The sequence below is a fragment of the Sparus aurata genome, chromosome 17, assembly GCF_900880675.1.
Source record: "Sparus aurata chromosome 17, fSpaAur1.1, whole genome shotgun sequence".
NCBI classification, from domain to species: domain Eukaryota; kingdom Metazoa; phylum Chordata; class Actinopteri; order Spariformes; family Sparidae; genus Sparus; species Sparus aurata.
The window spans coordinates 36183335-36201869 of NC_044203.1; the positions used below are offsets into that span (position 1 = coordinate 36183335).

Sequence of the window (18535 nt, forward strand, 5' to 3'; positions counted from 1 at the left end):
GAACAGGGCTGGATTGACGGGATCCATACCAGACCGGACTGCAGATAAAGTGAGTATACTGAGCATGGTTATGCTGAAATAACCCGAGTAGAATAAGTGGTGCTGAAGGACCACAAGGGAATAAAATAGGCTAAAAACTAAATAGTGATGTGTAGTATCCCATGAGTTGAAGCAGCAGCACTGACCGAAACCATAACAGTGTCAACATAAATCAGTGGCCTGTTGAAGTAGACCATGGGCGCTAAACACTGAAAAACACTATGCAGAGTGAGGTAAAGAGGCCTAGGAACAATATTGTAAGGAATAGTACAACGTCTAATAAAAATGGGTAACTGTAATAACAGTTGTGGGTCCAAAAAGGACCAAGAGGCCTCGGGTGATGAGAAGCTCATGCAGCAACTCCATCCCCACAGTATAACGTATCTAAAAAAGTGAAAAAAAACCAAAAACGTACGGTATTACAGGTCGACTTAGAGTAGAAGGATTAAAAGAGCTGGTCTCACGTTTAGAAGCGAGCGTAGTCGCTAAACATGGTAGAAAGAAAGGTAGAGTAAAAAAAAAACAAAAAAAAAGAATAATAATAATAATAATAATAATAATAATAATAAAATAAAAAAATAAGAATAAAATAAAGCAACGTAAATATGGGAAACTGTTGTAGTAGTTGCGGAGCCTCGGAAGGCTCGGAAGCAAAAGGAGAAGAGAAATTTATGACAGAGTTACGGCCAGGCTGTAATTAATTCTTACCTAAATGGAGGAAAAAGTACGGAGTAACAGGGAGATTGAGAGTAGAGGAGTTGAAAGAACTAGTGGGAAAGTTAGAAGCAAGTGTAGCAGTGAAAACAGGGGAGATCCAAACGCAGAAAAGAAAAAAAAAATGGTTAGAGCAAGCATGTAAAAGAAAAGCAAATACAGTAAAAAAAAAAAAAAAACAAAAGAGGAAAGAAGAGACCCAAGTACTGTTTGTGCGAAAAGAAGATAACGAGGGGGTGGCCAAGGGCAGGCGGAGGACTGATCATCCTCCAGCCGAGCCCGGGGCCGCCGCCCCAGAAGCAGCAGCAGAACAAAATTCTGCACAACCTGCCGTTGTTAGATCTAAAACCACACCGTTATACCCGAACCTGCAGGAGGAAGGGGTAACCGATGAAAAAGCTCCGGAACCAAGCAGCTCTGGAAACCTAGAATTACAGGCTAAAGATAAATTAAAGCGTCCGTCTGGGTAAAATCAGCTAACGGTGCAATAACTATGAACCGTATGTCCAAACCTCTATACATGCAGGATAACAAATCGGGAAAGCAGGCCAAAGCACCCGTAGTTATCTCACCCGACTGTCCTATAAATTTATTAGGCAGAGATCTGATGCAGCTGTTACAGATAGGTGTTATTCCCACTCCCAGCGGAATGAAAGCTGTAAGACTAGATGACTGACTCTCACAAGTAATGTTAACCGAGGAAGAGGAGACAGAACTAAAAGGTCTCCCCGCCTCATTACAGACAAAAGGTCCAGAAGATGTAGGGTTAATGACTACAGCTGCACCAGTACAAATTAAACCAAAATCAGACTGGAGGCCAAGAGTCACACAGTACCCTTTGATAGCAGATGCCTTTGCAGGCATCCAGCCTGTTATCAAACAACTCCTACATGCCGGAGTTATCAGAGAATGTCCTGACTCCCCCTGTAACACTCCCATCTTCCCTGTTAGAAAGGCAGATGGTACAAACTGGCGAATGGTACAAGATTTGAGACAATTAATGAAGCAGTACAGTCACACGCGCCTCTTGTACCAGATCCACACACTTTACTTAACACGCTGCGCCCAGAAAATACATTCTTTACCGTCACTGACCTCAGTAATGCCTTTTTCTCTATACCTGTCCACCCTGATTCACAATTTTGGTTTAAAAATGAATTAAAGCCTTAATTATGATTATGGGGAAAAAAAGTCTCGATCACCTGCTCGATGCTCTCGGCTCACCTCAGCTCAGTTGTCACGTTACACATCCCAAAAGTGACTCTTCTCAACCGGCCATTAACAAAAACTGTGAGCTGAGTTAAGACTGATTGTTCTGTCACAATGTGGAGACGATCAGCTGAACATCAGTGTGAAACGTCACATGTTCTTGTTGGATATGTTTATTCATTTCATACATGCTCACACTCTGATGTCTGCCATGATTATGGGCTAACAGGCACATAGTGGTCCATCATTGGTGCAGCCTGAGGTTACAACAGTCTTATACGTGTGTTACAATATGCATTAGTCCTTTAAAAAAACAATGGAATGTGAGAGTGACATTTTAACACTGTATGAACTCCAATGATGAACATTTAAAATACACATAGAAAGTACAGGTGGTGCTGTTAATATGAGGAGATGTTAAAAGTTGGTGTTTCCCTTCAGTTTGGTGTTTTCCTCTTCATAAGCTCATGGTGACCTGGATAAACTAAAGAGAGAGAGACAAAGACACAGACTGTCAGCGTACAACTCTTCATCATTCAGTGCCGCGTCCTAATCCACTCATCTAACACATTTCTATATTTCTACACAGTCTAGCAGCAGAGTACATAAAACACCACGCTCAGCTTCATGACTGTGTCTACCTGTGTGTTTTACAATAGATTTTAATGTAACTGGTTCCTGAGGAGGTCAATATGTGTTTAATCAACATGTAGCCTGGGTTCCTCTGATGGGTTCCTCTGATGGGTTAATCTGATGGGTTCCTCTTACAGACGCCAAGATCTAGATTGTGAACCCGGGACGAGCAGAACCATCAGAACATCAGGCAAGACACATCTGTGTGTTTTTTACAGGTGCATTTACTTGATTAATTCCTCGTTCTGTCTGCCTTAAAGGAGTCATCACCCGGAAATCGCAATTTCTCTCGTAAGCGTTCCTAAAGCACGAGATTTTGACTCTGCTCCTGTGGTGACGTTAGCACAGGAGGCTACTTGCATATGCATCGGCTCACAGCCGTCCTCAGCCAGAGTGAGCACGCCGAATCTGCTTATTTCTCTGTCATTTTCACGCCATACATCGTCTATAAACTGATCAATGTACAAGTTGTAAAGTCTGCTGCTCTTTTTCCAGCATAGACAGGAAGAAAGCCCCAAAGGTTCAGACAGGTTTTTACAAAAAAAAAAAGATGTTATTGACTTTTTATCAAATTGAACTTGACTGGCTCACTGTTGTACAGTTACAATACCCTGTTTGTGCAAAAGAAGGAAGAAAACAGCAAATAGAATACAGGAAGAACATGAGTGTGTATTATGTTTGTGGACAACATTTCTAAAACTTTATTCTCACAAACAGCTCTGAGAAAGAAGAGATATATCTGTGAATTTGGCAAACTTGGCAAGACAAGAGGGAAATCGGTTGACGAGAAGAGGAATTACCTCGACGATTACATTCCAGCTGTAGACAGAACGCCAGACAAGATTAAGGAAAGAATCGAACTAAAGAAAAAAGAGTGTGGAAAATATGAACTCACTCACAACAACTGTGAACACCTTGCTACGTATGTACGCTACAACATATCACTCACGCTGCAGGTAAGTGGCAGATTAAACAGTTGTAACATAAGTGTTTTGATTATTTTTTATAAGGTAACCAGTGGAGGTTTTTGATGAGTAGTAGCACTATAGAACAATATTTTTAATATCCACCCATATCCAAGCATTTGGCTGAGAAGTGTGGAAAAAAACTCCAAACCACACCAACTGACTTACAAATCAACACACAAACTAAATACAAGAAACTTGCAATTCTTCAAGGTTTAGCTAAGACAGCCATCAGCTTACAGATACTGATGTGATGATGCACCTGGTCAATGATGATACATGAGCTCCGCTCACTGACGGAGGGCTTTAAAAAACTTTGGGTTGTTCTGTTACAAATAATATTACAGCATCTGACCAAGTACTCCTCATTCATCTCACTGGACCTGTCTCTCTAACTGTTCACACACAGTGTTTTTACACAGTAAAATTGAACTTCCATCTATTCTGTGTTTTATTTTATTTTTTCACAGAATGGAACACGTGCTGGATGTGTTTTTAGAAAAAGATGGACAACGCCAAACTAGAAGAAATTAAAGCGAGAATTGACGAAGTCAGAAACAGAGATTTAGACATGATTCAAGTAACAGATGAGAACAATAACACTCTCTGTGCAAGTGCCCACAAACAAGTATCTGGGTGGCCAGTCCTGTCAGCCTGTCTTGCTCTCTGCTGTCTCCTCAGTGGTTCATGTGATTTCTGAAATGCTTCCCCATCAAGAACAGAAGGGAGTATTCACAGGTGGGAGTGTAGAGATTTACTTCAAGACCGTCTTGTAGCTGTCAGCAGCTTGCTTCTTTATTGTTCGGCCTTTTTAATGCGTTCACACATTTCTCCTTTTTATTCTCCCCAGCAGGGACTTGAAGGTAGACCCAAAGACAGTCATCTTTAATTACCTCTGCTCTTTATCTTAATCCTCTGTTGGCTGTTATTGATCACAGTTATATTACAAGCATTATAAATGAAAACTCTGTTGGGTAACTATCCAGAGTAAACTTTTTCTATTTTAGCCTACTTGTTTTAATGTTTGCCTTCTTGTATGTCTTCTTACTTGTTTTTGAATGCGATTTTTTAAGTCTTTTAATGTAATTTGTAAGCTCCTGTAAAGCACTTTGAGTTGCCTTGTGTCTGAATTGTGCTATACAAATAAACTTGCCTTGCCTAATGGGAACTATTTCTAGTAAGACTCACATGATGTGAGGTCTTATATGAAATAAAAATGAATGAGCAAGAACTGTGTGTCTTTTTTTGCCCCATTTCATTGAATTTTTTAATGACTATACTTCCTGTATTCTCTTCTTCTCACCAGCTGATGGCAGCCAAACATGGGATTAAACATTTAACACAACTCCACATGTGGTGAGTTGTGGTTAACACAATTAAAAATGGTGGATGGTATTTTATTTTTTATTTAGTCTGTGTGCAAGATGAGCTGATCAAACAAACTGAGTTTCATAAAGATCACCAGTGACAGAAATTATAATTCAGTCACATAATCGATTAATTGTGACTAAAATGAGCTGCATGTCAGTCACATAAAACTTAAAATAAAACCTGTGCTTCTGCTCACCGTCTCTTAAGGCAGAACAGCGTCAGTACTCCAGTGGGAACGAATCACATGAAGTTATATGAGTGAGTGCCGTCAACTTTTGGGTCCATCTGTTCTACGACTGTTAAATAGTTTTGACATTTTTCCCCCATAATCGTAATTAAGGCATTAATTCATCATTTGGATTTATTTATAATAGAATTTGACTTTTTATTGTATGATTTTAACTTTTGATTTTATCATGACTTCTTGTTGCATTAACAAATGATCAGGTTACCAGTGGCGTACACAGACTTTTTGAAGGGCAGGGGCAAAGAGAAGGGCACTTTTGCACGTTACCAATGGCACAGACAGGTTATCCCTCGTTGCCCAATTGTTGAAAACTGTCCCCACCGGGGAGCCAAAACGGGCGCAGAAGTGCCCGTCTCGGTGTTTTTTTAAATGTGCGTTTACTTGATTTATTCCTCGCTCTGTCTGCCTTAAATCAATTCTAATGTCTTTTCATGATAATATAATAGGGCTTTGACAGGCGAAAAGAAGCAGGAAACTCAGGACGAAATTATTACAGAATTAAACACTTGAAATATAAAACAAATTAAAACAAGGAAGCCTGATCTTGATGTTGAGTTTGTCTCTAATATTCTTCTTGTCTTAGCTCTGAGCTGATCTCCACCATCTCCTGGGAAAACATCTTTCTTTAGCTGCTAAATTCACTAACTGTGTCTGTCAGTCATTTGTTTCTGGGCAGGTAGAGAGAGTACAGTGAGTGTAGCTTGTTTGCTAAGAAACAAAAACATAATATTGTTAATCAGCTGCCTCCTGCAGCAGTGAACAGGGTTGAGGAGCCAGATATTTCCCTCAGAAGTTAGCATCGACCAAAAACAGCTAAAAGAAAAGTCAATATTCTAATAATGTATTATTTAGTTCACAGTTCTCTCTGCTTCTCTCTCTCCACTCAGACTTTGCGCTGACTCTCTTTGCGGTCTATCTGCAGCTCTCTCTCATTTCCGCTCCCTGACTTTCTGTTTGCAGTTTTGGCACAAACCTCTCGGGTGGGTGGGCAATGAAGAACAACTATAAAAAAAACCACAACAAGAAAAACTGCAAACAGAAAGTCAGAGAGCGGAAACGAGACAGAGCTGCAAAGAGACCGCAAAGCTGAGAGTCAGCGCAAAGTCTGAGCAGAGAGAGAGAAGCAGAGAGGACCGTGAACTAAACAATGCATTATTAGAAGAGTAAAAGACCAATACTTTACACTATTTGACAAATTATTTGATTGCAAGTTATATGCTTTAATTTTTTAATTAGTTTTATGTTCTCTCAAATTCCTATTTTGTTTGACAATTAAGAAGTTTTGTTTGTTTGGCACAAATCTAATTCCATAGTAAGACCTGTTCCAATAACTTCCATTAATAACAACTGAATGACAGGTATAGTGTTGAACTCCGAGGTTGGGGTGTTGCTTTAAATGTCTTTATAATAAGAGAAAATTTGAAATTATATTAAAAAATTACAATGAAAAAGACAATGTTGCTTTTGCTCCATGTGTGAGAATTTGGTCTGGTCTTGATGTGTGATGGTCTAGGTTGTTGCTTCTCTGCTTTCCCCCTCCCCTTTGTTTTCTCTGTTTCAGTTTGTAGCAGAAGGTGTGGCTGGACTCCCAGACTCAGATAAGACACATCTGTCTAGCATCACAAGCAATCACCCTACCTCCACTTAAACCTGGTCATGACTGCAGATGATTTCATTCCCGTCCTGTGTGTGCCTTGCCCGTTTTTCACCTGCTCACTCAACGCCATGGCCAGCCTGCCTCCTGCCTCTACCCCTTGGTTTTTTGAGTAGGGTTTTTGGGTTTTTTTTGCTTAAAGAATGAAAGACTTTGAACTTGCTCTCGCCTACGGTCTCCTGCATTTTTGGTCCAAACCCCAGCCCTAACAGAATCATCTGGCCAAGATGGACCCTGCAGAGACTGAGCAAATGAAACAAGCCTTGTCGTCTCAAGGTGCGCCCATCAGTCAACACGATGCCACGCTCTTCAACAGCTCACTACCAATGTGACGCAGCTCGATGGCCGGCTGGACCATGTGGCAACCCAGCTCAGCAGCCTCAAGACCCCTGGCAGTTCTCCACCTCCACCACCTGCTGCTTCACCTGGTCCTCCACCTCTCCTGCCCCGCAAGCCTTTCATCCCAATCCCTGCCAGGCATACCGGTGACCTAGGGACATGCTCCCAGTTCCTACACCAGTGCTCCCTAGTGTTCAGTCAGCAACCAGCTACCTATGCTACAGACCAATCAAAAATAGCCTTTATTAAGAGTCTCGTATCTGATAAAGCCTCTGCCTGGTCGTTAACCATATCACAAAATAACCCCTCTTTGTGTTCAGATTTCAAAGCATTCACGTCAGAGATGTGAAGAGTTTTTGATCATCCCGTTAAGGGTAAAGAAGCAGTCAGCCAGTTATTGTCATTAAACCAGGGCAGAAACTCAGTTTCCCAGTATGCACTTGACTTCCGCATTTTAGCTGCTGAGTGTGGGTGGGATCAGGCAGCCTTACAGTGTGTATTTTTAGAGGGATTGTCTGAGGAAATAAAGGATGAGCTAGCCGCTAGGGATGTAACTACGTCCCTATGAGAGCTCATTAAGTTGGCCACCCGACTAGATAACAGACTCAGGGAAAGACAAAGGGAGAAGGCTCCTTGAGAGCTTCCGGTGATCGCCCAGAGGAAGCTGCTTTTTCCCCAGATGCCTCTCTCCAGCTAAGCGCAATTACGATGTAGGAAACCAGGAGCTGCTTGCAGTCGTGTTGGCCCTGCAGGAATGGAGACACTGGCTTGAAGGTGCAGTACACCCATTCATTGTATGGACTGCATTTTTATTCTCTGCTCGTAGGCTGAACCCTTGTCAGGCACGGTGGGCACTCTTCCTGGGGAGATTTAACTTTACTCTTACCTACTGCCCTGGTTCCAGAAACACCAAGCCTGATGCCTTGTCCTGCCAGTTCTCATCCCCAATTGAGGAGACCCCCTTGGAGACCATTGTACCATCCTCCTGTGTGGTTGGAGCTGCCAGGTGGGACATCGAACAGGGAGTTCAGGATGCCCTCCAGGGGCATACTATTTTTGAGCACTGCCTGAGAGGTAGGCTCTTCGTTCCACCACCAGTGAGGTCATCCATGCTCCAGTGGTGTCATTCGTCCAAGTTGGCCTGCCATCCTGGGTACCATAGGACCCTGGCTCTGCTTCAGCAGAGATTCTGGTGGCCCTCCATGTCTGCTGACACCAGAGAGTTTGTCTCAGTCTGTGCTCGTAGCAAGCCATCACACCATGCTCCTGCTGGTCTGCTCCATCCATTGCCCATACCTCATCACCGCTGGTCGCATGTTGCTGTGGACTTTGTTACTGGCTTACACCCTTCAGACGGAAATACGGTTATACTTACCATTGTTGATCTTTTTTCTAAGTCAGTCCATTTTGTACCTCAGCCTAAACTTCCCTCTTTCTTATAAACTGCTAACTTTCTTGTGCTCCATCTGATCCGTCTCCATGGTATCCCCCAGGACATTTTTTCTGACCGGGGCCCCCAGTTTGCCTCCCAAGTATGGAAAGCATTTTTTCAAGCTCAGTCCAGGCCCATCTACACTGTGCCTGCCGAGTCTAGCAGGAACCCGAGCAGCCTTGACACAAACAGCGTCTCGGAACCAACAATTTGCGGATCGACATCAGACCCCTGCTCTTGATTACCAGGTTGGGCAAGAGGTTTGGCTCTTGTCATGTGACCTCCCTCTTCAGACAGATTCACTCAAGCTAGCTCCCAGGTGCATCGGGCCATACGTAATTGAATACATTATTAACCCTAGTGTTGTTAGGCTCCCGCTATGAAAGTCCACCCTGCCTTCCATGTGTCTCTGCTCAAACCTGCCATAAAGAGCCCTCTTAGCCCTCCGGCCAAGCCCCCTCCTCCACCCCGGCTTATTGAGGGTTACCCTTCATTCGCGGTCCGCCGCCTACTGGATGTGTACAGGTGGGGCTGATGTTCCCAGTACCTTGTTTACTGGGAGGGGTACGGTCCAGAGGTGAGCAAGGGTCAGCAAGGCCCTCATCTTGGATCATCGTCTGCTCACTGACTTCAACCGGGAATTCCGGGAAGACAAGCCTGGGAGGCCGCCAGGTGGTGTCCATCGAGGGGGGGGGTACTGTGATGGTCTAGGTTTTTGTTGCTTCTCTGCTTTACCCCTCCCCTTTGTTTTTTCTGTTTCAAGTTGTGGCAGGAGGCGTGGCTGGTCTCCTAGACTCAGATGAGACACACCTGTCTAGCATCACAAGCAATCACACTACCTCCACTTAAACCTGTTCATGACTGCACCATCCTGCCAGATGATTTAATTCCCGTCCTGTGTGTGCCTTCCCTGTTTTTCACCTGCTCACTCAACGCCGTGGCCAGCCTGCCTCCTGCCTCTACCCCTTGGTTTTTTGAGTAGGGTTTTTGTGGGGTTTTTTTTGCTTAAAGAATTAAAAACTTTGAACTTGCTCTCGCCTACGGTCTCCTGCATTTTTGGTCCAAACCCCAGCCCTAACATGGTGCTAAATCTAATCATGCATATAAACCTAGAATGCAATGTATTGGTAAGCATTTAGAACTGGCGGAAGGAGATCGGAGCCAACTCAAAGTTAACAAAGCTTAATGTTGTACAAGAAGAGAAATCCCAAATCTGTGGTGACACTGGTGGGAACAAAAGATTCAAGGTGGTACAGTGTGTGGCACTGTCTGAGTTATTTAAATCCAGCATACAGCAAAAGTTGTGTTGGAAGTGAGTTGGATTGTAAATATTTTAGATAGTCTTTGTATTACTTGATTCCTAAAATGAGGACCATTATCACAATAAATCTTCTCTAGAAGACCATACCGTGGAACTATTACTGTAGCTAAGATTTTGGCCACAGTTATTGCATCAATGTTCACTGTTGGTGTAAATTCTACCCATTTGGAGAACACATCTATCATTACTAAACAGTATTGATATCCATCAGCTCTATTTAATTAGATAAAATCCATACAGATACATTGGAATGGGTATGTTGCTTCTGGGAATTTGCCTGGTTTTGGATGTAGTCTACATTGAGCATTGTGCTCGGAACATATTAATCATGAGGCACAAAAATTGTTTTGAGTAGTTTTGAAGTCCATATGTTGTGAATGTTTTCTCTGTTGTGGATAACATCCCTTCTGTTGTGTGATGGGTATTTCCATGACTCAATATTGCAGCAAATCTAAATAAGGTTTTAGGTAGAATAGGTTTTCCTTCAAGACTCTGCCAGATGCCTGTCTGTGTCTGTGTGGCTCCTTTGCTTTGCCACGTGTCTTTCTCAGTTCCAGGAGAGTTGTTTTGCATGTCTCTTAAAATATCATGATCTATGTATGTTAGTGTAATCTTCTGCAACATAAATGTCATCTGTGTGTTGCTGAGTAGCAGCCGCTAGTTTTGCTTTCTCATCTGCTTTTTGGTTCTAAATAGGGTCATTGCTTGTACTATGTGCAGCACATTCACATATTGCAGCACTTCTTGGCAGCTAGACTACGTGTTGTTGTGGTAAGGTAAGATCTTTATGTGTCAAAGGCCTTCCTGTGGATGTGACCATGCCTCTATTTTCCCACAGTTGTGCGAACATATGAAGTGTTTTGCAGGTAAGTGCAACTAATTCTGCGGCCTGTGCAGAGAAATGTGATGGTAGAGAACTTGATTTTAAAACTTAATCTGCTGTAACTACTGTATAGCCACTAATAATCTTCCCATCTAAATTTATTTTTACATGAGCCATCTACAAACATGACAATATCAGCACTATTAAGTGGTTCATGAGTGAGATCTGGTCTTGGTAATACTCTAATGCTAGTTTTTCCTACACAATCGTGTGCTATTCCATCTGTTTCATTTGGCAGCAGGGTTGTGTTAAATAGAGTGTGTGGATCAGGAACTTTTCTTGGACCATGCCCCAGTCTTGGGATGGCGCAGCCTTTTTGACAGGAAATAACGGTGTGTTGCACAGTGAATCTGGACACTGATTATTCCTGCAGTAAGTAATTCCTTAATTATGGGCTAGGGCCCAGGGCATGTGAGCGGAGCGGGGCATGGAGCACGGAGCGAGCGGGGAGTGGAGCATGCGAAATATAGTCGAAGCGCAGAGCAGGTTTTAATCCAAAGGCCAGAGCGATGGTTCCGTTTCGCTCCAGTTCCATTCCAATACCGCTCTCCACGAGTCTAGGTCATGCACAGGTCCACACAGACTCACGTGTGCATTCAAGACCACATCAGAGGTCATTCGTTGAGATATGGAGTTTGTAAAATATTTCGAAAAGCAAGCATACAGGTCATATAGGTGCAACGTCAGGAATTGCTCCCTCTTTTAAATTTGAGCGAGTATGGAGCGATTTCAACGGAGCTGAATGAAATTTTAGGTGAGCGGAGAGCGGTCTTTGAGCGGAGCTGTCTGGTTTAACTTTGAGCGATGGAGCGAAGGAGCAAACACCCACGTAAGCGGGGAGCGGAAATTCTCGCTGCTCAGCTCCGTTCACATGCCCTGCTATGGCCTCAGGTTTTAGTGGATATTGCCTCTGGTAGGGTCTGAAAGAGTCCTCTTATTAACCCTACATCTGCTGTCCCTTTTGACTATAATTTTTCTGGAACTTCTTTAATTCCTCTTCCTCTCTTTCAGTGAGCGAGTATCATTCAGTTATTATTAAACAAACCTCCGCTGTCATTAAGCATAATTGGTCAGATACGAACGTTTCATAAATCACATGTGTGTCCTGCTGTAAGACCAATTCTGCACTCAGATCTGCACCCGTTTGTCTATCGATTTTTTAGTTCGGATTTCGGGTTGTATCCCCAATCCCATTTTCCTGTGTTCGTCTATGTGTTGCTAAGTAGCAGCCGCTAGTTTCACTTTCACATCTGCTTTTTGTTCCCCATTGAAATAGGGTCTTTGCTTGTACTATGTGCAGCATATTCACATATTGCAGCACTTCTTGGCAGCTAGACTGCGTGTTGTTGTGGTGAGGTAAGGTCTTTATGTGTCAAAGGCTTTCCTGTGGACGTGACCATGCCTCTATTTTCCCACGATTGTGCGAACACATGAAGTGTTTTGCAAGCTTCAGTAAGTGCAACTACTTTTGCGGCCTGTGCAGAGAAATGTGATGGTAGAGAGCTTGATTTTAAAACTTCATCTAATGTTACTACTGCATAGCCACTAATAATCGTCCCGTCTAAATTCTTTACATGAGCCATCTACAAACATGACAATGTCAGCATTATTAAGTGGTTCATGAGTGAGATCTGGTCTTGGTAATATTCTAATGCTAGTTTTTCCTACACAATCGTGTGCTATTCCATCTGTTTCATTCGGCAGCAGGGTTGTGTTAAATAGAGTGTGTGGATCAGGAACTGTTCTTGGACTATGCCCCAGTCTTGGGATGGCTATATGGCTATGGCTATTGGGATTTGACTATAATTTTTCAGGAACTTCTTTTAGTTCCACTTTCTTTCTTTTAGTGAGTGAGTATCATTCAGTTATTTGAGATGTCTGTTTGCTAAACAAATGGCCTGCTTTTCTCTCTGGTGTTACCCAGTTGAGTTTCATGCAGTACAATTTGAGTTAAGTCGAGTACTGTACTCCCATTTCTATCTCACGCCATGGTTCACCAGAATCCTCAGCTTGTGTCACCATTCTACTGAAATCTCTGGAGGAAGAAGATCAGAGCCAGCTCAAAGTTAACAAAGTTTAATGTTGCACCAGAGGAGAAATCACAAAACAACAACACATGTTTGTTACAGAGGGAAAACTCGAATTAGCAGGAGGAAAGCTCGGTATTTCTCTGTCTTCTGTGGGTGTGTCTTAACACTATTTCTCAGACAGTTACTCTGTCTGCATAGGAAGAAGAAGTCATGTAAAGAGGAAGTTCAAATAGGGGTGAGTACTCAGAAGAAGTTCAAAGAGGGTGAGTACTCAGAAGAAGTTCAAAGAGGGTGAGTACTCAGAAGAAGTTCAAAGAGGGTGAGTACTCAGAAGAAGTTCAAAGAGGGTGAGTACTCAGAAGAAGTTCAAAGAGGGTGAGTACTCAGAACTAGGGTAGAAAACAACTTATACTAAGATTCGTAAGACTTAAAATCAAGTTTCAATAAATGTCAGTACAAAATTTCATTACAGCTATTCTAAAACACTGTGTATATTTGTGTGTGTGTGTGTGTGTGTGTGTGTGTGTGTGTGTGTGTGTGTTCTGGCTGCTAAGAAGATCATTTCTATCATACAATCATCATCTTCTCAAAACATCATTGGTAAGTCTGTTACAGTGGTGTTTTATCTAGACCCAAAATGCAGAGACCAGAGGCTGGGAATCAGGTTTAAGGGATTTTTTTCAGGACAGAGTTTTAGTGGAAGTAGTGGATGAAGAGAGCAGGCTGGCAGGCTGGGTTGTCAGGTGGCAGCGTGCTGGATCACAGGTGAGCCGGTGGAGCAGGAAGCACAAGGGAGAGGCACTTCATTCTGCACATGAGGGGAGAAAATACAGGAGCATGAGACACAGCTCTGTACAGAAAAACACTGGTGTGTAGACACAAGAAAAATCTCAGCAGTAGATAAAACTTTGAAGATAGTGAATACAATAGAAAGTGGCTCTGAAATAATCACCAGGACGGAATAACTCTTCCATGTGAGTGTCAAACACTCACTGAACAGGCTGCAGCTAACAGGGATACAGAACCAGTGATGATGGCTGTTTTGGTGTTCTCGAGTGATTAAATGCTCCATGTTCTCCTGCTCTCACCATGTCAGCTCTCCACTGCTACAACAATGAAAAGCTTCATCTTGGTTGCTGTGATCCTTCAGCTGGTGATCATAGGAATAAAGACTGATGGGAAGGTAAGCTACTTTCACAACACTATTGTTAATGTTGTGTTATCGATGCTGAAGAATACAAACATGAGTCAAATTTGTCACATTATGTTTATATTGAACAGAACTTTATGGTCATCCACAAGATGTTGACACAGTATCTTTGGGCCGTAGTTATCAATGAGGATAATGAGGTCATGTCCTCAGTATTTTTTCTGGGTCGTTGATATTGTGATATATATATTTAGTAACACTTCATAAAATCTGTCATATCATTAAAATAAACACTTTATATATGGAATTATCATATATGATAAAAAATGCAACTGTGCAATTAAGTTTACTTTAGTTGGTATTAATTTAATTGTTAAGAAGCATTGAAATGCTTCATAAATGATTTATTCGCAGTTGTTTATTGGAAAGTTGCAGTTTGCAGTTACTTTGTAAATGGTTAATAAATACTGTGAAGGTCATTAGAGAGTGATCTCTAGAGACTGATGTTTTTAACTTTTAAAGTTGCTTTAAAAATGTTTAATGAACAATTTAATTGTCTCATAACAGTGAAATGACTTAACTAAATCCAATTAACTATACATTTACCTTATTAATGATGGTTATTATAAAGTATTACCCATGACAGCAAGTTCCTTATAGCAAGAAAATAACTTTAAACAAGTTTAACACATTTAAGTTGACAGGTTAGGGTTGATTTTGTGAAATTTGTTGTTTCTCCCTTTTCCTTTTCTCCTCCTCTTCCTCGGTTCTGAGTCCAATTTTCTTGTATTTGCCGGAACTGATATTATTTCTTAAGTAATTACAGAAATGTTTGTCTCAAGTTGAAAGAGGGCAGATACATTTAATTCAATGTAGAAACAGCAAAATAACTCACCTGAGAAGTTCCTTTAAAGTTTTGCTACTTTTCACTGTATTAGTGGATATTTTAATTATTCAGTATCATATATCCATGTTTGTTATTTTGTCAGTCTGATTGTTGTGATTTGCTTTGTACTGAATGTGAAACTAGATACAAATTTTGAAAGGCATCTCTGGTTTCTTCTGTTCACAGTATCAGTTTGGAGATATAATTGAGTTTCCGGGGAAACTATACAGTCACTATGCTGTCTATGTGGGCCCAGAGAGTGGGGTGAACGTTAGCCAAGGTGATAATGACATATTTCACCGCAGAGGTACGTGAAAAAAAACTCAAAATAAACGTATGCAAATTTAAAGATAGTATTACTCAAGATTAATGAAAAGACACCAGCAACACAATTTTAAATAAACATATCTATGAAGAATGTGTGCTACATAAAGTTTGTATAACAGAAGACAACAGTGAAACAGGTGGGTGCTCCTGCCCCATTCTTGAATAGCTGATATAATTTCTAGGAATTACTAGATGCCATTGAGTTCACTGTGTGTATCTGACCTGTGCCAGCTGCCCAATCTGTTCTACATTTGTGCAGGTACCAACACCTGACCGATAGAGAGATTATGTATTTTGTGTAGCTAACCTTGAAGTTAGCATGATCCTCTTTCCCCCCACAATAAAAAAGGTCAGCAACACCTACGCTAATTGAGCTCAAGCTAGCTACAGAGATTGCTTCGCTTAGCCCGATTTAGCAACCTGAAATAATTCAACAGGCCTAATGAAACATCTGAAATGTCAACAGTTCAATAATCATGCAGACAAAACAGCACTGGACACTACCAGTGTCAGGAGATAAGCATAACTTTACTTTGCCTGCTCTGTTGACCTCAACATGGACTTCTCTGGCTGGAATGATATGACGGAGCTGTGCTTTCCAAAGTCAAGTTCAGAAGTAGCCAGTTAAGTAACATACTGTCACTCAAAAATGAGTAGTCTGAGGAGTTTGATCAGTAAAGTACTATCATCAAAATAGAAACAAAAGTCCGCAATCTTCAGTAAGATGCTGATAGATAATGACTGGACTTTAGAAGGAATGTTAGCACATGTCTCCACTGCTTGACAGAAAACACTGTCTTATGCTGTTTTACAAATTCCTATTGTTAACTGAGCATTAATCGTTAATTTACATGTAAGCATGAATATTTAACAGTATTTTTCAATTATTATAAAATACAGTAGAATACTGCTGTAAATCCACAGTAAATATACATCAATTATTTACATTGCACAGATGAACTCCACTCTTTATGTTTGAAGCTAAATTCACTGTGTAGCAGTAAGAAGCTAATGCTAGGCTACAAACAGACGACATCACGGTCACATGACTGAAACGTCTCCACCACTAAGAGTCTTACTGCACAGTTACTATCCAGGTTTTCTATAAACTGATCAATGTTCAAGTTGTAAAGTCAGAGTTAGAACAGTGTGTAACTAAAGTGGCCTGTAAAGACGGACTAGTGAGTAGATGAGTCTCCGTGTTCGCTGTGAGGACGTTTAACAACCTCTCACCAAAACTCCAACAAGGCTCCAACCACACATGCACATGGGTGGAATAGATCAGGTTTCTGCTACAGATCAGACGTGCACAGTGTCCTGAGGCTTCTGCTCTTTTTCCAGCATAGACAGGAAGAAAGACCCAAAGGTTCAGACAGCTTTTTTCTGCCCACCAATGAACACTCCAAAAATGTCTCACGTCTGACTAATATTGACTTTTTATCAAATACTGAGTGCTGACTGGCTCACTGTTGTGCAGCTACCATACCCTGCTGTTTGTGCAGGAGAAAAAATAAAAGAACAAATAGAATACAGGAGGAACATGAGTTTGTGTTAAGTTTGTGTACAACATCTTAAAAAGTTTATTCTCACAAACAGGTACAAAGGGGAAGCGATATATCTGTGAATTTGGTAAACTTGATGAGACAAGAGGGAAATCGAATGACAAGAAGAGGAATTACCTGGATGATGACAAAGAATATCCAGCTGAAAACAGAACGCCAGACAAGATTAAGGAAAGAATCCAAGAAAAGAATGAAGAGTGTAGAAAATATAATCTCCTGAAGAACAACTGTGAACACCTTGCTACCTATGTGCGCTATGGCGTATCAGTCTCACTGCAGGTAAGTGGCAGATTAAACAGTTGTAACATAAATGTTTTTATTATTTTTTTATAAGGCAACCAGTGAAGGTTTTTGATGAGTAGTAGCACTATAGAACAATATTTTTAATATCCACCCATATCTGAGCATTTGGCTGAGAAGAGTGGAAAAAAACTCCAAACCAAACACACCGACTTACAAATCAAAACACAAACTAAATACAAGAAAGCTAAGAAACAGCCATCAGCTAACAGGCGACACTGATGCCATCTGAAAGAAGCTGAATGTGATGATGCACCTGGTCAATATTTCGTATACTGAAGGAACATCCTCATCTCATGATCACACACACAGACACACACACATACATCTGTTTCTTAATATGAGCAATGCTATACCGAAAGTTAAAGTCTGCATAATGTCAATGGTACTCACGAAAAAAATTAACCTTTTATCTATTATGTTTTATTTTTTCACAGAAAGGAAGAATTGCTCAAATTGTTGTCAAGCCAATACATTTAACAAAACAGGTGGCCGATAAGATTAAGAATATCTGGAGGAGTTCTAATGACATCAACAACACTCTCTGTGCAAGTGATGCCCACAAACAAGTATCTTGGTGGCCAGTCCTGTCAGCCTGTCTTGCTCTCTGCTGTCTCCTCAGTGGTTCATGTGATTTCTGATTTCCTGATTTCCCCATCAAGAACAGAAGGGTGTGTTCACAGGTGGGAGTGTAGAGATTTACTTCAAGACCGTCTTGTAGTTGTCAGCAGCTTGCTTCTTTATTGTTCGGCCTTTTTAAAGCGTTCACACATTTCTCCTTTTTATTCTCCCCAGCAGGGACTTGAAGGTAGACCCAAAGACAGTCATCTTTAATTACCTCTGCTCTGTATCTTCATCCTCTGTTGGCTGTTATTGATCACAGTTAATGTGGGTAATGCCTGTTTGTCTGATTATAAGGATCATGATGATTTGCTTACTGTTTAGTGTTATCAGGCCATGCAGAAGGTTAGGCTTTATTTACTCAGGTTTTGAGATGAATCAGTCTGTTGGATTAACCCCGACATCTCAATAAATGAAGTGGAAGTGAGTTCAGTTCAGTTCAGTTCAGTTTACTTAATTAATAGCCGTAGGTAGATTTGCTGTGCAAAAGCAGGAGAGGGCGTCACACAAACATTGATGACAGAAGATACAGAAGACGAATTAACACAGAGCAAGAAACAGACATGAGTACTTCCTAAGTTCACTGAGCAGGATTAAAAACAGATAAGATACGACAAAGTGATGATGCAAGGGACAATAAATAGGTTTAAAAACCATTTTCAATAAATAGATAAATAACAACAAGTCACAGAATGGACCTCAAAGTGCGTTAGGACTTATCAAAAAGGGAAACAGCAACAGGGACAAAGCTGTTCCTATAGCGTGTGGTCCTAGATCTTGGGACTATGAATCTCCGTCCAGATGGCAGGAGCTGGAAGTCTCTTGCAAGAGGATGAGAGACGTCATTGGAGA

At 41.4% G+C, this 18535-nt stretch overlaps 1 protein-coding gene and 1 long non-coding RNA gene across 2 annotated transcripts; both read left to right on the forward strand.

Moving 5' to 3' along the window:
* The first annotated feature begins 3160 nt into the window (after nt 1–3160).
* LOC115567607 (uncharacterized) lies at nt 3161–4791 on the forward strand. Its single transcript, XR_003981231.1, has 2 exons — nt 3161–3551; nt 4031–4791. It is a non-coding gene; the product is annotated as an uncharacterized LOC115567607 (long non-coding RNA).
* Nucleotides 4792–13089: 8298 nt separating this feature from the next.
* On the forward strand, nt 13090–17991 carry LOC115567605 (phospholipase A and acyltransferase 1-like). Its single transcript, XM_030394351.1, has 6 exons — nt 13090–13100; nt 13395–13437; nt 13934–14020; nt 15060–15180; nt 16797–17041; nt 17500–17991. The coding sequence occupies exons 3-6, from the start codon at nt 13952–13954 to the stop codon at nt 17701–17703; spliced, it is 639 nt and encodes a 212-aa protein (XP_030250211.1). The 5' UTR covers nt 13090–13100; nt 13395–13437; nt 13934–13951; the 3' UTR covers nt 17704–17991.
* The last annotated feature ends 544 nt before the right edge of the window (nt 17992–18535 follow it).

Bases quoted from the DNA above. Each gene is read 5' to 3' on its own strand.
- LOC115567605 (XM_030394351.1), top strand. From the start codon at position 13,952: ATGAAAAGCTTCATCTTGGTTGCTGTGATCCTTCAGCTGGTGATCATA. The intron at 15,181-16,796 runs GTACGTGAAAAA...TCTCACAAACAG, and splicing joins TGACATATTTCACCGCAGAG to GTACAAAGGGGAAGCGATAT. The intron at 17,042-17,499 runs GTAAGTGGCAGA...ATTTTTTCACAG, and splicing joins GCGTATCAGTCTCACTGCAG to AAAGGAAGAATTGCTCAAAT.